General features: G+C 46.9%; 1 protein-coding gene across 3 annotated transcripts in view; it reads right to left on the bottom strand.

The window, feature by feature from the left end:
• The window catches only part of SYMPK (symplekin scaffold protein), a 1074905-nt gene that overhangs the window by 460062 nt on the left and 590735 nt on the right, over nt 1-24108 (bottom strand). For all 3 annotated transcript variants that reach the window (XM_086938396.1, XM_086938395.1, XM_086938397.1), the window contains 2 exons: nt 6778-6859; nt 6156-6269 (listed from right to left, as the gene is read on the bottom strand). In XM_086938396.1, the coding sequence (XP_086794522.1) occupies nt 6156-6269; nt 6778-6859 (196 nt within the window). The remainder of the gene's footprint in view (nt 1-6155; nt 6270-6777; nt 6860-24108) is intronic.

Raw genomic sequence — 24108 nt, 5'->3', positions numbered from 1 at the left:
AAAGACTGATTATTCACTTGTTGTCAAGCTTGACCTTGGTAGAAAGTATATGCAGCTCAGCCTCTGGGGGAGTTGCAGCTCAGTTTCTCTCCACCTCATTAGAGTTTCGGTCACATAATGAGTTGGATTGACTGCATCTAGTCAATGGCAGTTTTCAATGTTTTTTGAAAGTATAGGAACACTGCTGTATTAACATTGACTACCTCTGTTTCCCAACCTGATAAACCACAAATATTAAATCAAGGAGACCCACAGTTCGCCAAATGTGTAAGCGGACTTCAACCTGGCTCTACGACAGAACTGCTGACACTCTCCCCCCACCCCCCCCCCCCACCCCCCCATGGCCCCGCCAGCGCCTTGAGACCCTAAGGAACAAGTTTACTTACTTTCGGTAACACATTATCTGGTAGAGACTATCTAGCTGCAGATTCCTTACCGTTAAATTTCATAGACATCAGGCTGGATCCAGAATACCCCTTGCGCATGTCGGGTGGCCCCATTCAGCGCCGCGTGTCGATGCCGTAGGGAGCGTTGGTTAGGACGTTGCGGTTCCTACATAGGCGCCACCCAGACGTGCAGACGTCAGTACTTTTCGCTTTTCCACGCCAGAAGCGCAGAGCCACGAGGTGAATGACGTAAACATGTGCAAAACTAAGGCCCTGAGAGGGGAGAAATCCTAGACCTAACACATCAGTCCGTAAAGCGGGGAGGCATGGGTTGGGCTCTAAGGAAGTAAGGAATCTGCAGCTGGACAGTCTCTACCAGATAATGTGTTACTGAAGGTAAGTAACTTGTTCATCTGCTAGAGTCTTCTAGCTGAAGATTCCTTACCTTTGAATCAGATACCCAAGCCATAACATTCCAGCGGTTGGCTGTGGACTCATGCACTAGACTAAAACGTCTTGCAGGACTGAGAGGGCAAAGTGCCCTTCCCTGCGCACTTGATCATCAAAGCAATAATGTTTTGCGAACTTGTGCAATGATGCCCACGGGGCTGCCTGACAGATGTCTTGGACAGGGACACCCCGTGCCAAAGCTGTAGTTGCAGCCTTCCCCTGGTGGAAAGGGCCCTTAATCCCTCAAGGGCTGCTTCTTCACCAAGGCATAACACATTAATGCAGAGAACAACCCAGCGAGAGATGGTTCTTTTCTGCACTGCCTTTCCTTTCCTTGTTCCCACATACCCCAGAAAGAGTTTGTCATCCACCCAGAACTCTCTTGTGTGGTCAAGGGAGAACGACAACGCTCTTTTTAGGTCCAGTCGGTGGAGACGCTCCTCTTCCTTAGAGGGATGAGGAGGAGCAAAGAAGGTGGGCAAAGTGATGGACTGACCCAGATGGAATGGGATCACAATCTTTGGCAAAAAAGATGTCCTGGTGTGAAGCACCACCTTGTCCTGAAAGGACATAAAATAAGGAAGCGAGCTGGATAACGCCTGTAACTCAATCATCCTCTGGGCCGATGTAATCGCCACTAAGGAGGCTGTTTAATGGTCAACAGCCGGAAGGGACAGTTGTGCAAAAGCTCAAAAGGAGCGCACATCAAATAAGTCAGGACCAAATTAAGGATCCATTGTTGCATAATAAAGGGCGTAGATGTAAATCTATTTACAATAGGGGATTTAAAGAGAGAAGGTTGGTCTGGCAGCCGCAAAAAAGCAGACAGAGCAGAAATGTAACCCTTGAGAGTACCCAAAGCAGAGCCCTGCTGGGCAACTGTCAGAATGAATAAAAGAACAGTAGAAAGAGGAGCAGAAAGAGGGTCAATAGACCTTTCTGTGCAGTATAATCCAAATTTCTGCCAACGGCAGGCATATACAGACTTGGTGGAGGGTCACCTGGCTGCCAAAATAACATTACAGACCTCTGGAGTAAGGTCAAAAGCCATCAACTGCCGCAGCTCAATCTCCACGGATGGAGGCGCAGAGTTGACAGGTGAGGGTGGAGAACCCTACCCTGCTGTTGTGACAGAAGATCCTCCCGGAGGGGCAGCCTGTTCAGAGGATCGACACTCATGCTCAGAAGCTCTGAATACCAGACTCTCCTTGCCCAGTCCGGTGCCAAAAGGATGACTTGGGCCCAGTCACTCCTGATCTTCTTCAGAACCCTGGGCAGGAGTGGTATGGGCGGAAAGGCATACGACAGGCCTGAGCTCCACTCGTGACGAAACGCGTTGCCGAGTGATAGCTGCCTTGGAAACTCCAGCGCACAGTACTGCTGACATTGCGCGTTCTCTTCAGAGGCGAACAAATCTAACCAAAGTTCTCCCCACTGCTGAAAGAGACCTTGCGCCACCTCCGACTGAAGATGCCATTTGTGATCTGCTAGGCATCGACGGCTGAAATAGTCTGCCCTGGCGTTCAAAGAACCTGGCAGGTGTTGAACCACCAGGGTTATGCCCTGATGTTCCAGCCACATCCAGAGACTTGGAGCCTCTCGACAAAGGGTCCATGACCCCACCCTGCCTTGCTTGTTGCGGTACCACATGGTGGTAGTGTTGTCCATGAAAACCTGCACAAACTTACCCTTGACAGAGGGAAGAAATGCTTTCAATGCCAAACGAATCGCTCAGAGCTCCAACACATTTATGTGGAGCCCCATCTCCGCCAGAGACCAGTGACTCCTGATCTCCATCTCTCCCAAGTGGCCGCCCCATCACAGAATTAACGCATCCAACACAATTGTGAGATCCGGTTGGGGAAGGGAGAGAGGTCTGCCTTTGATCCAATCTCGGTTTTTTAACCACCACTGCAGATCCTTCGCAGTTCCTTCCGAGATTTGAACATAGTAAAGTTCCCCTGATGCTGTGCCTATTGGAACTTCAAGTCCCACTGCAGAGCCCGCATACACCATCTCGCGTGTCTTACAAACAGGTTGTAGGAGGCCATGAGACCCAACAGCCTCAGAGTCAACCTCACCGAAATTCAGGATAGAGGCCGAAATATCGGAATCATAATCTGAATATCCTGGACTCGCTGCTCGGGAGGATAAGCCCGAAACCGCACTGTGTCCAGAACAGCTCAGATGAAAGAGCTTCTGAGAAGGAGTCAGATGTTACTTCGGCACGTTTATAGAGAACCGCAGCGAATGCAGGAGGTCCGCCATAGCCTGAAGGTGGGAAGACGACTGCATGGGGTAAGGATGCCTTCAACAGCCAGTCGTCGAGGTAGGGGAAGACTGAAGCCCCTAACCGGCGCAGATGAGCTGTAACCACCGCCATCATCTTGGTGAAAACCCGAAGGTCCAGGTAAGGCCGAAGGGGAGCATATTAAACTGAAAGTGCTCGTGGCCTATCTTGAACCGCAGGTAACGCCTGTGGACCGGCAGGATAGGAATGTGAAAATAGCCATCCTGCAGGTCAAGCGCTACCATCCAGTCTCCTTGGTCTAAGGCAGACAAGACCTGAGCCAATGTGAGCATTTGAATTTCTCCTTTTTAATGGAGAGATTGACAGTCCGAAGATCCGAAATGGGCTGAAGCCCCTTTTGGACCGAAGGAAGAGAATAGCCCTTCTGGACAAGCTGCAAGACCCACTTGTCTGTTATAGATCTCCAGCAGGGGAGATGATGACTAATTCTCCCTCCCACTGGAGTACTGTGGTCCTGCAGAATCAGCATAGGAGTGTTTGGAGGCTGCGGCTGCTGGGGGCAGTGTGGCAGACGACTTCTGACCTCCATTCCGAGGACGGAATAATAATAATCCACATTTGTAATGGAATGTGCTGCATCCACGTGCACGCATAGCTTGGGTAGTCTGTGTGGGACGGTGGCTAGGATAGGGCAGACACGGCTGGAAACCCCTATCATTGCCACGAAAGGGGCAAAAGGAAGACTGGCCACGAGGAGTGGATGAGAGGCCTAAGGATCTGGCCGTAGCTCGAGTCCTAGGACCTGACCAGGGCTGAGTCAGCCTTTCCCCCAAAAAGGTGGGTTCCATCAAAGGGCATGTCCATCAAATTGGATTGACATCCTCAGAGAAGCCAGAAGTACGGAGCCAGGCGTGGCGCCTCAAGGCCACTGTCGTTGAAATAGACCTGCCCAGCAAATCAGTCATATCCAAACCACACCGAATGGTGAATTTGCTGCATCAATGTAATACTGGACAGCCTGGGAGAGCACAGCCAAGGCCTCTTCTTGGACTTGTGGCAGCATTTGAGCAACCGTCTCCCAAAGAGAGTGGGAGAAACGGCCCAATAATCATGCAGTATTCACCAACCGCAATGCAAGACTGGAGGAAGAACATATCTTCTTCCCCAAAGAATCCAGTCTCTTGAATTTCCTATCAGGAGGGGCGGATGGGAATGCGCCCTGGTAAGTAGAGGCCTGCACCACCAAACTTTCTGGGGTGGGGTTTTGGCTGAGGAACTTTGGGTCACCTGGTGCTGGAGGCGTGCAATCTTTCAATTCACAGGAGCCCCCATGCTAGGCTTGGACCAAGTCCTAGTAGGGAATGAATGATGTTACTACGACATACATTACCACGCAGTAGGTTACAATGCGGACGTTACATCGTCTGCGTTGTTACCACGCCTGGCTTTACATCGCAAGTCGTTTCTACGACTTGCACTGGATGGCATGCTCGACTTAGGAATAGTATAAATTACTATTCCTACTCCAGCGTCGATGGAAGCTCGTGATACTATGCCCAACAGCTTCGTATCATGGAAGCTCTGACGGGTCAATAAAATGGATACCTTTCTCTTAAGAAGTTGGGACTTTCAACTCTTGTCACTACTGGTCTTAGTTAAGCTTTACTGTGACAATATGCCCAAGGACCTCAGCTGCCCTCTTAACCACCATAGCATAGGACGCCCCCTTCTCCGTAGGCACTGTAGGTGGAGAGAGCATGCCAGTGTCTGGGAAAGTATCCAGACCACTGGCTTCTCCAAGTTCCTCATACCAGTCCATTGTCTCCTCAGAGACATCCTGTTTCTCTAAAGGGTCTCCAGACTCCTCCCATTCATCTCCTAGTCTAGCACGTCCACAAAGTGCTCAGACAGCATAGAACCCCTGGGTACTGTCGGAGTCGGAATCATCGTTGAATGACGCCGTTCCGACTCTGTGTAGTTGGGGATAAGGATGGGGCTTGCACCACCAACAGACGCCGGCGACGCCGTTGGCACCGACTCCGGGTTCACCGCCGGGGAAGGCTGCGTTAGTACGACCGGCATCAAACTGGATCCAAGATCGTACCCCTAAGGCTCCACCAGCATCGTGGCCGAAACAGACCATGTTGAACCCGATGGGGCTCCCCAACTGGGTTGTTCCGCTGAAATACGCGGTGCAATGCCTCGTAAAACTCCTTCATTTGAGTGGGAGGCGCTCCAGTTCTGGGAAATGGAGGGAGGCGCAACATCTACTCTGGCTCCGCAGGACCGCGCCTAGAGCGTTGGATTTCATTACCTCTCTGAACGACAGACGACAGTTGAGGTGAAGTATGCTTAGACTTCTTCTTGTGCCTCTTCCCTGAGTGTCCAGATGACCTTGAATGGAAGGAAGACGACTTAGCGCTCAGAGCGATCCTCGACCTCCTCTTCTTCTAACGGGATCGTGACCTCCTCGGAGTCTCGCTCAACGGTGTCTACTGCCGGGCCGCGAGCAACTTCAATGCCTCTCCCTCAAGGTCTTCGGGGCCATCGCCCGGCAGTCTGAACACGACTTCAAATCGTGGTCGCGTTCAATACACCTCAGACATACGCGGTGGGGATCGGTAACCGTCTTCCTACCAGACATCCCTTGTACACAAAGTCGTCAAAAAGTTCGACAAAAGTTGAAGAAAAAAAAACCTGCGGAGCCGAATGCAGCCACCCGACGTCGCATGTAAGGGGTATTTCTCAGCAAAAGTTTCCAGATTAAGCCTGATGCCCAACAAATTCAGAGGTAAGGAATCTGCAGCTAGAAGTCTCTATCAGATAGGTGATTAACCACGCTCTACAAGAACCTTGATTTATTGATTGAGAATACTTCCATACAAGAAGAGATGACAGTAAGCATTTCTTGGATTTATTTCATTAAAAAATAAAATAAAAAATTTAACATAAATTAACATATTAAATAATAAAAGGAAAACTACTTTTGACAGCTAATGCAGAGGAAGATGACCTGGATTCTTCAGCTTCTTCACAATTAAAAAAACTGGAATCAGAATTATACTCACTTTGTCCTTCTCATGAGAACTTAAGTCAAGTAGCACATGGAGGTATTGGAACTGTCTGGCGGGGCGCTTAAAAATCAGGTCTCTTAGTGTTGACATACCAAGGTAACTCCGACTCTAGACAGAAAAAAGGCACATATTACATTATTAACTCACAAAATATTCAACAATGGTGAGATTTGAGGTATTATAAACGATGGTTCAGGTACAGCTAATTAATGTGGAAGCTATGGGTCATCGTTTCACACTAAGGCAGACTCATGATTCACTATTTCCAAGGCCAATAAAGTGAAAAACAATTAAGGTTGGGCAGTGAAAAGATAAACAAGTATGCTTGGAGAGGCTGAGGATGCAGGAAGATCAAGCAAGTTAGAATATAAAGATGACAGTTCAGAATTCTAGCAGTACAGAAAGCATCTCTGTGTACATAGAAACATCACCAGGAGACATGAAGCCCTGATTAATATTTCAAAATAATGAAATCTATTTAGGAATAAGAACTGGCATGAAATATCCTCTGTTAGAGAGATTAGGATGCAGGTCTTTTACTCTTAACAAGGGGAAAAGTGACTAAGTAACAAGGTTTTTGAGATTTGAAAGTACCAAAACTTGAATATAAACTCACCTCATCCTCACAGTACTTGCGGATCACTTCCAAGGCATTCTCTGTGATCAATGGGGCTTCTAATACCACTTTGGTAAACATTCTGCAAATAGAAAACATGCAGATATGAATCTGACTTATACTGGTGACCACAATAATGAGGTCTGGCATGAAAACCAGAAACCTGTTAAAGATTGATAAGAATATACATCTGGATGCCAAAAGCATGCTTGGTGTGCATTCCATCGTATTGGCATAACCTGCTTCGGTCAATTAAATCCTGTTCCATAGGCACACATATAAACATGTTTGATATTCTTTGCCTAATAAAAAATAACATACAAATGGGGAGCCCATGAGCACTGCCAAATGCTCTTGCACTCTTTGCACCAAACAGATTACTGCATACAATTACTTCTCTCGGTCCATACCCAAGGACATAGTGGGTTTGTCTGAAGGGAGACGGGAGTCACAGATGAAACCAAATGCATCCAGTAAAGACAACTAATATAGCTGACTCAAACTGCCTTTAGCAAGTCCAAACATCCCTACTGCTGGGTGGTTTTTGTCGTTCAGTTGGTGGGTGTGGGGGTGCTGGGACACCCAAGCACCACACAGAACAGTGCAACTTAAAGAGCATTTCTTCAAAGAAGTGGCTAAAAGGTAATAGATTTTAGAGCATCTGGAATTGGGGGAATGAAACATTTGCAAACTTTTAAGTTTGCCATGCAGCCCCAGACCTCAATTTCTCGATAGCAACAAATGTGTATGTGCACATCAGTAAAGTGTGTGACTAATAGGAACACTTAGTGCATAGAAGACAAAAACTGATCTCAAAGAAGAAATGTATGATATGGTGTCACATAGGGTTCCATGCAAGTTTTTCTTTAACAACACCAGTAATAAACAAGAGTTAGTAGATTGACACTGTTTAAAACTTGATAGGCTGTAAGGACACATCGCAGGAGTCTGCAGGGCTCATGGTTTCTACCTCATGTAATGCTTGGCAAAAAACACAAGCTACTTACCTTCCGTATTGCTTTTTATGGTGGATACTTTTCTAACTAAAGATTCCTCTCCTTTTAAATATCCCCAGGCACCAGTCTGGATCTGGATCTTTCTTTTCAAGCACTTTGTTGTTCATGGCCTACTTAGTGGGGGATTTCCACAAAAGTGTTTTATTTAGTCCACCTGGTTTTTTCCACTCTCTTTTCCTGACCTTAGAATTCTGGGCACTTCCCCACTGTACTGTAGTGGGAAAAGAACAATAGTTACTTACCTGTAATCTGTGGTTCTCCAGTATTGGTGTCTTTCATAGATTCACATGCCTGAATCATTCCCCGTCGTCGGAGTGGGAGTCCCACGGTACATAAAAAAGCAATAAAATGCTATAAATATATAGTAATACCAATAGAAATGAACCAGGAAGTAAAACAGCCAATGGTACAGTAGGCAAAAACTTCCCATCTATGACTATCATAGTCATTTTGTATAGTCCAAACTACAGCCAATCAGGCGCCAGCACCCACCAGAATGTTCTCCCCAGAGGCTCAGGCTCTCAGATTTTCTCGCAAGGAGTGAAGGTAAACCATAATAGCCTAGAAAGCCTCTGAGGGGAGGTGGGCGGGTTGCATGTGAATCTATGAAAGACACCAATACTGGAGAACCACAGATTACAGGTAAGTAACTATTGTTCTTCTCCAGTATTAGGGGTGTCTTTCATAGATTCACATGCCTGAATCAGAGTAGCTAGCAGTACATATCTTTGCTGAACAGACGCTCATAACACCCAGCTTGTCAGCTAGTAATGTAAATAACAATGCGAAGTGAATAAACACATATCATATAAAGCATAACATAATGCAATCAAGAAAATATGTGAAAACATAACATAAGAAGCGTCTGACAGCAGAAAACAAGGAGGTGGGAAACAGAGGCTCACCTTAATGAAACAGGTTCCGTAGAACAGCTCGACCCACAGAAGTATCAGCCTCGCTGATGGACTCTAGACAGTAATGTCTGGTAAAGGTATGGCGACTTGCCCAAGTCGCCGCCTTGCAGATCTGCTGAAGTGGGACTCCAGCGAATAAGGCCGTAGATGAGGAGACTGCTCTTGTAGAGTGCGCTCTGGGCGCAGATGGTAAAGGTCTCCCAGCCTGTGCATGGCAAAAGGCAATGGCAGCAGAAATCCATCTTGCAATAGTCTGTTTTGATACTGCCTGCCCTTTACGAATCGCACCGTAGGTAATGAACAACTGGTCAGAGGTGCGTACAGCAGAAGTTCTTTGTAGATAGAATTTGAGACCTCTTCTAATGTCAAGCGAGTGTAAAGCTCTTTCCGCAGGAGTCTGCGGGTCTGGAAAAAATGATTTAAGAACAACAGGTTCGTTCAGATGAAAATCCGAAGGCACTTTAGGAATGTATTTGGGATTTGTGCGAAGTATGACAGAATCGCTAGTGAATTGGAGGAAAGGATGATGAACAGTGAAAGCTTGGATATCACTAACTCTCTTGGCGGATGTTAAGGCTAAAAGCAGTGATACCTTCCATGAAAGATACTTCAAGTCAGCTCGATGGATGGGCTCAAATGGGTGACGCATGAGTTGACCCAGGACCACATTCAGATGCCACAAAGGAGGTGGACGACGTACTGGAGGGAACATTCTAAAGAGACCCTTAAAGAACTGTTGGATAATTCTTGATGAATACAGAGAATTGGACCCATCCTGTCGATATCTGGATATTGCAGCCAGAAATACTTTCAAAGTAGCATGGGACAGACCTGTTCGTGCCAACTGCAAGAAAAAAGGAAGAATTTCCTCAGGCTTTGCCAAAAAGGGATGAACACCTGCTGAGCGGCACCAGATACAGAAGCGTTTCCATTTGAGACTGTAAGTCTTGATGGTTGCGGGTGCTCTAGCTTTGGCCAACACCTCTTTACAGTCTGCTGGGATGTTCAAGTGTGCAAACTCATGGTGTTCAGGAGCCAAGCCGCTAATCTCAGCGATGCTGGGTCCGGATGGAAGACTTGACCTTCCTGAACACTGAGCAAGTTCGGGATTGGATGTAACTGAATTGGTTTGCTCTCTGATAGTAGGAGGAGCTCCGTAAACCAATACTGGCGCGGCCATCTGGGCGCGATCAGGATCAGTCGGCAAGGTTCCTTCCTCATCTTCCGCAGAACCCTGGGGACTAACGGAATCGGTGGGAAAGCGTACGCAAACCTCAGGGACCAATCGAGGGAGAATGCATTCCCCAGAGAATTCTTGTGGGGGTGCCAGCTGGCGAAGCTCAGGCATTTGCTGTTGGTACTTGTCGCAAATAGGTCTAGGTCTGGCCAACCCCACTGATGAAAGATGTGGTCCACTGTGTTCTGGTGAAGCTCCCATTCGTGGTTGGTGATTGTGGTCCTGCTGAGTGCATCCGCAAGGACGTTTTCCGTTCCCGGAACATGCACCGCATGCAACTGTACATTGTGGTGAAGAGCCCATGTCCATAATTCCTGCGCCTCTTGAGACAGGAGAAGAGATCGAGTTCCCCCCTGTTTGTTGACGTAGTGCATACTTGTTGTGTTGTCTGTTCTTATCAACACATTGGTGTTCTGAATGATGGCACAAAACGCCTTGAGGGCAAGAAAAATGGCTCTCAGTTCCAAACGATTGATGTGCCACCGTTTCTGTTGTACAGTCCATTTGCCACTGATCGTGAGGCCTTGCAGATGAGCCCCCCAGCCCTCGAGGGATGCATCTGTAGTGATGGTGAGACTTGGTGGTTCTTGAAGGAACGCATGACCCTGACTGAGATGACACCTCTGTGTCCACCACAGAAGAGACTCTTTCATGAGTGGTGTGATTTGAATGAGGTCCTCGAAAGTGCCTGACACCTGTTGCCACTGCAGGGCTAGTTCCTCCTGGAGCGGCCTCATTTGAAGCCTGCAATTTGGAAGTAATGGAATACAAGCCGATGCCATCCCCAGAAAGGATTTGTATAGTCGGACAGAAACTGACTTTCTTTGCATGAGATCTTGTGCTAGCCGACTTATTTTCATTTGTCTCTCCTTTGAGACGAAAGCTTTGCATTTGTGAGTGTCCAACATTGCTCCTAAGAATGCTATTCTTTGAGACGATTGCATCTGGGATTTGGAGAAATTTATTGTCAGGCCTAGAGACTGAAACAGGTGGAGACACTGGTGAAGGTGATGTTGAACGGTGCCCTGAGAATTGGCCTTTATAAGGCAATCGTCCAGATATGGGAAAATTTGTATTCCCTCCAGCCGGAGGTGCGCAGCTACTGGAGCTAAAACCTTCGTAAAAACTCTTGGAGCTGACCGTAGTCCAAATGGAAGGACTTTGAATTGGTAGTCCCTGCCAGCCACCCTGAAGCGAAGGAATTTCCTGTGGCGAGGTAGGATGGGGATGTGGAAATATGCATCCTGGAGGTCTAGGGTGACCATGCAATCTCCCGGTGATAAAAGATGCAAAATTTCTTGAAGAGAGAGCATCCGGAATGTTAATTTCCTTAGGTATTTGTTTAATGCTCGAAGATCGAGGATCGGGCGCCACTCCCCGTTCTTCTTTCTGATCAGGAAGAACCTGGAGTAAAATCCTAGTCCTCTCATCCTCTGAGGAACGCTCTCGATAGCTCCTTTTTGTATCATCATCTTGATTTGGGTAAGCAGCTCCTTCAGGTGAGCCGGAGGCGGGCCCTTTGGCGGTACATTTGGGGGAAATTTTTCGAATTCTAGGGCATGGCCCCTGGCGACAATATCCAGGACCCATTTGTCCGTTGTTATCGACTGCCAATTGGAGTAAAATTTGGAGATTCTTCCGCCAAGTCTTTTGAGAGGGTGAAAAGACGGTGGTGGCAGGTGAAAAATATCATTGTCGCTTGTCCTTGCCGCGGTATGTAGCCCTACCCCTGTTTGGGGTGTATTGAGATTTTTTCTGCCCATAAGACTGGTAGCGCTGATTTTGGTAGCGCTGATTACCCTGACGGTATGAGGATTGTTGATGTTGTTGCTGGTATCCACCTCTATTGAAGGACGTTCCTCGTCCTCTCGCTCCTCGAAAGGGCGGCTTGTGAAATTGTAGAGTGCCTAAGGATTTGGCCGTTTCGGTATCCTTCTTGATAGTCTGTAAGGCCTCCTCTACCTCGGGGCCGAATAAATATTCGCCATCAAATGGCATGTCTAGAACTCGGTTTTGCACTTCCTGTCTAAAGGCAGTGGAACGTAACCACCCCTGTCTACGGAGAACCGCAGCCCCTGCTAATTGGCGAAAACCTGTAGACGCCACATCAACAGCTGAATCAATTATCTCTTCAGAGGTCCTTTGACCTTCATGGAGAATCTGGAGTGCTTCCGCCTTGGATGGCTCAGGGAGTAGATCGATAAATGGTGAGATGTCAGACCACATTTGACGGTCGTAACGACCCAAGATGGCTAATGCGTTGGCAGCACGGACAGTTGTTGCAGCCATGGTGGAAACTCGTTTTCCTATTGAGTCTAGGCGTCTGCCATCTCTATCCGGCGGTGCCGTAACTGCAGAGGACGGATTTCTGGCCCTCTTCTGAGCCGCCTGGACAATTACCGAGTCAAGTTTTGCTTGTCCAATGAGACAGGCAGGCGTCTTGTCTGGAGCTTTATATTTCTTATCAATTCTTGGCAAGACCGGAGGAATGGAAGCCGGCGTTGACATCACCTTAACACCTTCCTTCCAGATGAATTCCACAATGGGTATTGTCTTAATTTGTCGTCTGGGCTGATCTTTAAAATCGTAAAGGAAACATTCTTGTTGAGTATGCTCCATCTTCATATGAAAACGTGCGGTTGCACGCTCCATCAGCAAGTGAAAATTTGCTACATCAACAGGAGGGGAGGCCGACGCAGTCTGAGGAGATGTAGAAGGAGATTGGACCTGATATTCCTCCCACTCCGATAAATCATCCACTTCTCCTTCCTCCCGTTGGTCGTCATCTTCCGAGGATTGCGGGTCCTCTTCGTGAGCAGGTTGTGGGTGTGATGGTGGGCACACCGATGGGAGCACGGGTGGAGGCGTTTCCGAAATTGGAGTTGCTCGTCCAGAACCTGCCGATTCCGAAGGTGGAAACCTCCGATAGTAATCGTCCAGCATAAATTGTAAGTTGGATATTAAATCCAAAGGCACTTGACCAACAGGGGTAGTGACAGGCATCGATACCTCAGCAGGAGTGTGAGGATCCTCATATTCATCATCTTGAAGTTTAATATGTAACTCCGATGGACTAGTGGCTTGTCCAAAAGTATTCTGGACCATCTCATTGTCACTGTCAGAATCCAGTAGTTGGTCTGGGACTTCAGAGGACACCTTGTGAGGTGAAACACGCAGGGGTGAAAGCCTCATTACAGTGTTGCGCAGCTGTTCTGCTGCTTGGCGTGGTGTTAAAAACACCGTCGACGGAGACCACACCTGTAGTGCCGTGCATGAGGATAACTGCGGCGTCGTCGGAGGGTTAACTTCCGATGGATTTGTCGTCGACGGATCACCTCTCGTCGACGGGACACTTTTCGGCAACGAAATAGTCGTCGTCGACGGGACACTCGTCGTCGACGGAAGACCTGTCGTCGACGGGACACTCTCCGTCGACGGGACACTCTTCGTCGACGGGACACTCTTCGTCGACGGGACACTCTTCGTCGACGGGACACTCTTCGTCGACGGGACACTCTTCGTCGACGGGACACCCTTCGTCGACGGGACACCCTTCGTCGACGGGACACCCTTCGTCGACGGGACCGTCTTCGTGGACGAGTCACTCCTCGTCGACGGTGGTATTTTCGTAGAGCCTGACGACGAGCTCGTCGACGGAGTCTTTTTCGTCGGCGGTAAAGCCTGTAAAGACGTCGACGACGAGGCGTCGACGACGGACGTCGACGAAATAGGCCTCACAGAAACAAAAACCATCGTTGGAGATGCCGTAGACGAGGACATAACCATACTAGGTTTAGGAGATGAAAATGTTACCGTAGATGTCACTGAAGTCGTCGTTCTCGTCGACGAGGAAACTGAAGAAGACTTCACAGGAGGCGGAGATGAATTCTGTGGTAAAATCCTGTCAGAAGATAGGGGAAGCTTGAGTTTTTTCACCTTTGAGGAAGCAGAAACGCCTTCCATGCCCCTGGAGGTGGGGACAGCCTGAGAAGTGGAAGGCTGATCCAGACCTTTAGCAGGTGGTTGTTTTTTAGGCAGTTTAGCCTTGGGAGATGACATTCCCTCAGGCGCAGATCTCTTCCTGGAGGCTGAAGTGGAAGCAGATGTGACACTGTCCACTTCTGAAACAGTATTAGAAGAATCCTTTAGCCTCTTCAACCACAGCAGTAAACGACCCTCTCTATCTCTGAGAGTCTTCTGAGGCATGGTTCTGCAGATTTTACAATCAGAGGCCTGGTGGTCTGGGTAGAGACAATAAATACACTTTTTGTGTGGATCCTTCTCAAAAAGCCGAGGCTTACCACAGCAGTCACAGGCTCTGAAGAGAGATTTCTTTGAAGACATCCTGAAGAGAAGACACAGATGAAGTAGAAGTTGGAAAAACTGAGCAGAGCTCAGGGAGACTCCCTTCACACGACGTGCGGTAGAAAATCTGAGAGCCTGAGCCTCTGGGGAGAACATTCTGGTGGGTGCTGGCGCCTGATTGGCTGTAGTTTGGACTATACAAAATGACTATGATAGTCATAGATGGGAAGTTTTTGCCTACTGTACCATTGGCTGTTTTACTTCCTGGTTCATTTCTATTGGTATTACTATATATTTATAGCATTTTATTGCTTTTTTATGTACCGTGGGACTCCCACTCCGACGACGGGGAATGATTCAGGCATGTGAATCTATGAAAGACACCCCTAATACTGGAGAATGCGGATGCCCTGCCCAAACATGCCAGGACAGGGTGCTAAATTAATTGATTGGCTTAGGTGTCATACCGGCAAGGGCCCGGTGAAAGTACACCACATACCCTAGCAAGAGCGAAAAAGGGTGAATTGGGGGGGGGGGGCTTAAAGAGAGAATGCAGCATGGATGGTGCCCCGAAGAGCCCATCAAAATGTTTCATACACTCAGAGGTGACTTCCTTCCATCACACCGGGGTAGGGGCCGGTGTAGGTACACCTGTGGGTGCACGGATCGGCTCGCCCCATGGGGGACACCCCCACGGGAGGTTGACACCCTTAATATGGCCCTAGAGCTGGGGGCACTTTCCCACTGTCAACGCTTTATGAAAGTGTGGCATGACTTTTCTAAATACAGTATAAAGGGGTGCGAATCCGTGGGTTCTAAACATACGTCCTGTTTGCCAGTGCAGACCGGGGTGTTTGTGTGTGCATTTGCACCTAAGGGGGTAGTAACTCAGTGCACAACCTGCATTGCAGGTCTGCATGCGCAATGGCCTTTTTGATGATGTAAAACGTGTGTCCCAGGGGGAATGAAGTGTGACTTTGCACCAATGGTGTTGCTAGGTGCATGTTCAGCCTGTCACTGCACGGTGGCACCAGTGGTGTTCCAAACATATGTGCAGCTCGCCCTTGTGGGCTGATGTGCGCATTCGTACCAATGCTGGTACTGCCACATTACGGGTCCAGTTTGTCAATTTAGACTAGTGGCGCCTTTGCACCACTAGTATTTCCACATTACATGTCCAGTCTGCCATTGCAAACTGGTGTGTGTGTTGCAACGCTGGCATTACCAATAGACATTCTCAGCCTGCCATTGCAGACTGGGATACGTGTTGAAACGCTGGTATCCACATATGTGCCCAGTCTGCCGTAGCAGAAAGGAGTGAGTGTTGCACTGCAGATATTTCTAAAATATGTGGCCCGCCAGCCCAGACTGCTTCGCACGTAGCTCTAAGTGTGTGCCCAAACATGTGTGCAGCTTGCCACTGCGGGCTGCAGGACGCCCTGGCACCGATGGTACCTCCAAGTACATGTCCAGCCTGCCAATGCAAACTGGTACATTGGGCTCCAACAATGGATTGCAGTGGGGCAGCCATAGTGTGTTTCCTATCATTGGATTCACTGTGGTAATCCCTTTCCAGTGGTAAAGGGGGCTTTGTCGTGATTTGTGAAGAAATGCCACTACTAGAACGTGGGCATTTCGCTACTTTAACTTTCTGTTGTGTGCCTTTGTGCCAGACTCCTGTTCACACTGGAGGTTGGGGGAGCACATCTGGTCATATCCCAGCGGCAACAATAAAAAAAAAACCTGGCATTGCAACTGTATCAACAGACCTTTGCCATTTAAGGAGAGATTGGAGTAAGAGGTTGAACTTACATTATGGCAGCCAGATCATGGCCCCACTAAAGATTAAGATCTGCATTCCACAATCCGATGGCAGACCGGATTGAAATTTAGGGGACACATGTGTTGATCCTTTGAACCACAAAACTTCAAAGGCACATTGTAGTATAACTCAGCTCATCCTACAGTAGCACAAAGGGTTCATATGCCTGCTGCAAAGAACTTGTGACTAACGAGTACCATGAGCAAAGAACTGAGTGTAAGTAAACAATGAGTAGATCCAGAAAGAAAGCAATGTAAGTCGGAGAGCAGCTTTGGGGATGTAAAGGGCACTTTTGGAGGATGGTAGTGAGAGAGTTCATGGAAAATGTCATCAATGGAAGGGCTGCCAAAACGTGTGTCGAACTGGGCGTTAGCAGCGCTAAAATCGGTCTTGTGTTTAGTTAATTCTTTTACATAGTTACAAATTTAAGGCACTAACGGTATAACATTCCAAAAAGTAGGGACCATTTTACATCCCTTCTGTTAACTGTCTTTTTACTGGTGTGCATTTGCCACTTCTTTTTCAGTCTCGTCCAGTAGTCCCTGCTTTACATAACCCACCACCATTTGCAGCATAGAGAATAGCTTTCATCATAGTTTTCAAGGTAGCATACATATTTTCCCATACTCTTTCATTCGTCTAATGTGAAACCATGTTGTGAGACATACCGTTATCACAAACTAGAAGGCCTGCCTGTTCCTAAGCACTCAGTAAGCCCCTGATTGCAATCTCCAAGAATTAAATCTTGACTATGCGTTCACGTGGGTTCTCAATAAAACTGTTTAGTGGACTTTTTAAAACCAGTCCTTCAAGGGAACCATGCCTATTTACACATAATGCACTGATGTCTCTTTGCTGTAAATAATTTTTTTTGGGAGAAAAGAAGAGCACATAAGGACCTCTCTGTCAGCTTAAGTGTAAGCGCTGGTTACATCTGCCCTAGGTTTGCACTATATAAGTGTAAAAAATAAATCTGGTGGCTGAATTTCACGGTCTGCAACTGAGAAATCTAGGATCAATCCAATGTTTGACCGAATTGTGTGATAATGCTCAAATACCTTTCACTGAGTATAATATTTGTTCTTTTTAGCACATATGAACGCATTTCCAAATACTTTAATTCAGAATGTGCACTTGTAGGAAGGTGGATACCCGACTATGGTTACCCCAGATTTTTTGCTGGTTTTCGACTTAGTTGGCCTGGGATCCTGCTAATCAGGGCCCAGGCTATCTGCTCTCTCTGTAAAATGGACTCCATGTACCCTAGGTACATCTCCAATTGGGTATTGGGTCACCTTATCAGCCTCTGTACAGTGTACTATAGGTACCCAGGGCATAGGTGCATCCAAGGCCTACCAGGGGCTGCAGCATATCTTTTGCCACCCCTGGCTGGCCATCCAAAATGACAACTGGCTGATCACTCAGCTGGGGCAAGGTGGTGTAATCACGCCTTGCTTAGATATAGTATACCTATATCTAAACCTATATCTGAGAAAGTTACAATGTCCCTAAAGTCAAAGAGATCAAAGAAAATCCCGTAGAGACTATCAAACCGGGATATATTACCCACTGTGTGACGTTAGATTATTAGGCACAACCAACCAATACAAAAAAAAAATTGTTGTGTAAATCACAATAGTTCAGGAATATATAAACCCTAGACTGGAAACCAGCATGCAGTTATGACAATCTATCCAGGACAGTTATACCTAGATTAGTGACAAGTTAAAACAGTGCAACACAAAAAGTATTAAAAATTGTACATACATTTATTGCACTTTCCAAAATTAAAAAAGTTTTCATACATTTGGGGAGTACAACAAGTTTACTAAAAATACAATATATTACACAATACATGCACGCTGTGTTCGGAGGAGCAGGGAGGCCGTTTTTCTGAATCTAATTACGGTGACGACTAGAACTAGCTGACGAAGCATACCTAGCACGCGGCTACAGCGATTTATCAAGCCAATATCTAGTGTATATGAACCAATCGGTGGCCCCTCCGACTCAGTGCTGAATTGACAAACTGGAAATAAAGACAATTTCATTTACAAATATACCCTTATTGATCAATTGGGTTATTTGTTGCCTAGAGTGTGGACTGAAAAAAAGACACCTCCCCCATTGATTTCACGAACTATAGCTCAGAATGAATAGCTGAGAGAAATTTTCATATATATTGTATGAGAAACTGTCCTGAAGAAGGTTTTTAACCGAAACGCCGCGTCGATTTGTGCTCTCAAGAAGCTTTTTTTATGTATTGTGTAATATATTGTATTTTTAGTAAACTTGTTGTACTCCACAAATGTATGAAAACTTTTTTAATTTTGGAAAGTGCAATAAATGTATGTACAATTTTTAATACTTTTTGTGTTGCACTGTTTTAACTTGTCACTAATATAGGTATAACTGTCCTGGATAGATTGTCATAACTGCATGCTGGTTTCCAGTCTAGGGTTTATATATTCCTAAACTATTGTGATTTACACAACAACATTTTTTTTTGTATTGGTTGGTTGTGCCTAATAATCTAACGTCACACAGTGGGTAATATATCCCGGTTTGATCATCTCTACGGGATTTTCTTTGATCTCTTTGACTTTAGGGACATTGTAACTTTCTTAAATTTCTTTCCCCTGGTCCCAGACCGTATACGAGGGGGCCTCCTATACTTTCTTTGTCTTTGTTAAACCTATATCTGGACACATATACACCTATAAGTCACTCCTATGGCAGGCCTTAACAATCCTGGAGGCAGAGTGCTTGGTTTTATGTGAGATGGTGCTCTAGCAGGAGCTGAGCCTGTCTGCAGCTTTCGGAACCATGTCCCTTAGCTGTTCTGGGATATTGCCATACCATATACTCTTAAGTGCATTATAATCCTTGCGGTTACTTGCTAACTTTGGTTTGGCTTTATCAAAACATGTCGTGTAAGGTGTCATACGCTTTGGAATACTACCCCCTCGCCAGTCCTGGCGACAGGGGTAGCATTCCACCCTTCTAGAGGGAGAAGACATGTTACTTTCCTTAAACACGGTTAAATCTAACCAGAACCTCAGCATCACAAAATGGATGCTGCTGCCACAGACACGAGTCTGGCCTCCTGCTGCTGACCGAAACTCCGGCAGGGGAGGCCTGGACAATAGGTTTCCTGTGACAGGGAGGTGGTACACCACCCCAGACAGGAGATAGTGGATTGGGGCAGGGAGGGCTGAAAGAAACTAGACATTGCCTAGGGCACACAAGGTGTCCCATGCAAAGTCCAGTTCAAACCGGTGCTGGGGCACTCCAGCCCTAGCTCTGGTGCGAAACTGGACAAAGGGAAAGGGGTGTAACCACCCCCTTCCTGAGACCCACCCATAGGAAGGACCTAGCAGGTGATCCAGCCCCTTGATTTGGAATAAAGGTAGGAGCTGTGCCAATGCAAACTAGATCATCCTGACTGAAACTTTGAAACTAAACTCTGGACCCTTCGACATCCTACTCGACGTAGAAGACTGAAGAATTTCCCTTGAGGTCAAGGAGTGGCCACCCTGTGCAAACAGGCACCATCAGCGCATCTAGACTTTCTTTGTCGTTGCTCCTGCCGGAGCTCGAGCGTCAGAGACCAACAAGACCCAGACTCCCAGACATCAGACAGCCCGATCCACAGTCCCAGCAAAGCTGAGACCCGTGGAGGCAAAACGAGACGTAGGACCGGCCATCTTGAAAAGTCGACGAAGTGCTTCCTGTGCAGCTCCCGAGGCACCCTCGACGCTGTACTTTGGGGTTTGAGAAGCCCCAGCCCGAGCAGCCTGTGCACCGAAGATCACCTTTCCACACTCACCGAGTGCTGGGCCCTTTTTCTGCTCGACTAGTTGTCCGGTCACTTACCCATTGGCTAGTGGCCTCTGAGACGACGAACCTACGATTTTGAACTGGTTGGTGACTCAGATTCGAGAACCGACACCGCCGACAGCAAGAGCCTTCGTGGGACAGCTCGTGTTCACCAGCTGGTCATCCTCGATCCTTCCTGGCCCACGTGGCAGCGGAGACAATCTACTCGACAGCACCTGATCGCAACCCGACATTGCCTGGTTCCGTCCTGGTTCCATACTGGTCACTGGCTAGTGACCTAGACTCTGTCCCCTCTGCTTTCAGGTACTCTACATCTTCGATCCACCCTTGGATCCAACCGGATTCTTCTCTCCTGGACGCCTGCAGCATCTTTTCCTCCAGGCTCCATAGAACTTCATGAAGAAACCCGACGCACTTTGGCACCTATGCACCCGCTTCCTGTGGGTGAGGTAACGAGGGAACTCCGGTGCCCCTGTAGTGATTTACATCCCTAGTGTCCTAGTTTCAAGTGGCTAAGTTCTAGTCCAGTCGGAAGTCTCCTAAACCTATAACTTTCTTATTTTTACGCACCATTGACTTGTATTGTAAACTGCGGTTGCCTATAGACACTGCCCCCCCATCCTGTGGGCCTCCTATGTCCTAACCTTCATTAGTCCAGCGTAGGCCCAGCGATTCCCAAGGCCCTAGGCCTTACCATTGTTCGTGACGTGGTACTTATACCACTTTTTGAATATATGGTTTGAGTGACCACCCAGCCTATCCATAATTGTGCAGCTTATTGTATGTTATACTGAGTTCTTTGTTTAACGCTTGTGCTTCTGTGCTCATAAAGAGTATAGGGGATTATTCTAGAAATAAATACATATATTTTGTAATATAGAACTTGTGTGGTGTCCTTTCATTTGGTATTTAAAAGGATTGCATATGGTAAAACAGCTGGCTTCACATGCCCTCCTGAGTTTAGCCTAAGACTACTTTTGTCCATGCTACCACTAGGATAGCTGGTCTATAAGGTTGACTTACAACCCATCACCATAAGGGTCGCTTGGACTGGTGCAAGGTGCTCACTAGAATAGTGATCATCATATACCAGGCCAACTTCACAGCACTGCACCAAAAAAGTCTTGTATTTGACAGCCTATACCAGGGGTCTCCAAACCGGTCCTGGAGGGCCGGATCCATGCCGTAATTTTTAAAATCTGGCATGGATCCGGCCCTCCAGGACCGGTTTGGAGACCCCTGGCCTATACAGTTTGCCAAGTTAATGTGAAGGACGGGTGCATAGAATTCCAAGTTGTTGCCATCACTTCTGTCCCATCACCAGCACTGTCGGGCACTCTACTTTTTCACTTGCGGCTGTCCTGTAAGACTCCTCGCATAGACATCTCTGCTCTACATCTGTGTGCTCCCTTCTCTTCCTGTAACACACTAATGAAACACAAAAATCAGAAGGCTATAACTGTGCAGGATGGGTTTGTATAAGCAAATGGAACAATGCAGTATAGCAAGTATAAAGTATTACCAGAGTAACTGGAATTCTGCAATTCTTCAGCCACTGCTTTTTTTTGTTGCATAATTATGATTTGCCACGTAATCCAAATAAAAATAGTTTCTAACTCAAACGAATCATAAGTTACAAAAAAGTGGTGGCATGTTTGCATGCCTGGAAGACCCTTCGCAAAGGTTAGTTGGGCATCTTTTAGTTGCTTACCTCTGTATTTGGTTGCTAAATAATTACTGAGGTGAAATCGTTGCGCAGACAGGATTACCACGTATAAAAGATTTTAAAGAATGGAGTAACACTATTAAAATGAGCTGTATTATCCCACATAATTTGCCTATTCTTAATTTAGTCAACACTGCCGCATAATTTGGTGCTTTCCCCTGCTGCTTTATTCCAGGGGCCCTGAGTAGTGTTGTACAGCTTTTGAACAGCGCACAATGTGACATTACTATATTTCCATTGAATGTATAGACACTTGACAAACGTTCTCTCACACTCTCACTCACATCCTCCCACAGTCTTGCACCATATACTCCCTCTTCGTCCTCTGTCTAGTCTCTTTTTTTTAAGCTCTGGTGTTATCCAAGCCCTTTTGATTTTACTAAAATTTTGTGTGTTACAAAGTTATAGGGATTTTTAATCAGGCCTCCTCCATTAGTCTGCTGTTGTGTCATTCACATTTTTCTTCATTTATTCCAGCATGCATCACTGGGCAATCAGTATGTTGGCTTGTGTTATTCGCAGACTTTTTTGTAAGTTACAACATGCTGCCCTTTCAGAAGGAGTACAGCCGCACAAAAAGCAGTACTTTACAGTGCCAGGAACTGGTAATGTGCGTTCTTTTTGCAGGTCAAGAATTTTTTTTTGCTTTCAACAAGTCTTTTTTTCTTTTAGATTGATGAGGCACACTAGCTTACCCAAACAAAAACGTTTTGCAAAACCACAACGTGATGCATCTGTCCCAGGTTTGCCGACTGCTATTTACAAATACAAGCCACCGCTTTTGACTCCAACCAATAGCATTTTTTGCATTGTGTGACGTGTCACTCGTGTGCCAAAGGCCATTTACCCTATTTCAAAAACTTCTTATTTTACATATAAGACCAACCGTAAACTCTACTCAAGTTTTGTGAATGTTCACTCTTTAATCCAATGCATTGTTGTACCCTCCTCCGTAAACAGCCAGACATATTAGAAGTATAAAACTTCTGGATGAAACAGCCAAACTCTCCATGGAATTACCACATTGCAAAACTGTCTCAAGACCCTGTTAAATAGAGTTATATGTGGCAAATGCACTTTTTTTCGTTTACATTGTAAGCACATGTTTTGAGTGGCAGTTGCCACAGATGTTCGAGTTACTTACCTTCGGTAACGATGTATCTGGTACAGACGATTCTAATCGCAGATTCCTTAACGTAGAATTATACCCAGGTGTGAGACTGGATTCTGATTTTTTTTGCCACAGCCTCGCTGCGCCCCGGGGGGGAAGGCATCACGCGACTCCGCCCTGGCGTTGTCCACGTACGTGATTTCAGCGAGGTCACATAAGTCCCGCCCAGGAGTGCCTAAGTCAGTTTTCTTCAGAGAACTTTTCCGCGCCACAACGTGGAGCCATCAGACAAAACTGAGAATATAGGAACAGTGTGCGAAAGAGCAGAAAAGGGAATGGTGAGGAACACCACCATCAGGAGCAGTGCAAAACACTGCAGTACCCAAGGCAGGGAAAAACTAAAGAACAGAGCACAGCCCTGAACAACAACCCTGCCAGTACTAAGATAGCCCCCTCCTGGAGTCAGAGAACATATGATAACATAACAGGCCCACAACCCCAACCAATAACAATGAAGGGGAACCAGTCCGGGACAGACAAGGCACGACAAGACTCCAAGACAGCCCCAACATAGAATGTGATAACCCTCATAAGGAACAAGGGCAAAGGCCCGGCCAAAAGACCACAACCTAGAGCAGAGGTCTTCAAACTTGTTTGCTGTGAGCACCCCTAAGGAAGATCCTTTTAAGTCAGGCCCCCCTCAAAAACTATGGCAGTACTTGGGAGAGTGGAAGGGTCAGGGCTGAAAGCAGGGAGTGGGTGTATATTTTCAGGGCAACTTTTTCTGTAGCTCACAATCCACAGTAAATTGAAGACTTATAAAGGAGTAAATATATGAAGCAAAAACACTACTATCTAGAATGTGGGTGTTGAGCCCCTCACATCCCTGGGACCCCATGAAACTGCACCTGTTACACTAATGAAAGCCGCAATCCTAAGAAGCAGATGGTGCCATCTGCCTCTTTCACCCCTTCCCACCCCTTCCCACCATGCCTGGCCATCACTCCAATCTTAAAACAGATGCTGTGTCTCTGTCAGAATGAAATGATCTTCCACATGTTGCCCACCACTTTGTAGCAAGGGTGTGCTCAGCCCTAATGCCAACAAGGAAAATCAGCCTCAATACTCTTTTATAAATGAAGGCAGTCATAATTGTGGGCCTCTCAAACTCTTGGCCCTAGTGCCACGGCACGTGCTTCAGTAATGCAAGCAACTGCCTGATGAAGAGGGCAGGCTCCTCTGCACCTTGTTGAATACATTGTGCTCCATCTTGCCCCATGCTCTGCCATCTCTCTGAGGGCTAAGCTCAGATGTCTCCCTTCAATTTTCCCCTCTCTTGGAACGTTAGTCCAAGGCTCAA

This window comes from Lissotriton vulgaris, chromosome 9, assembly GCF_964263255.1.
Source record: "Lissotriton vulgaris chromosome 9, aLisVul1.2, whole genome shotgun sequence".
Classification (NCBI taxonomy): Eukaryota; Metazoa; Chordata; class Amphibia; order Caudata; family Salamandridae; genus Lissotriton; species Lissotriton vulgaris.
This window is presented reverse-complemented; position numbering and strand designations above follow the sequence as displayed.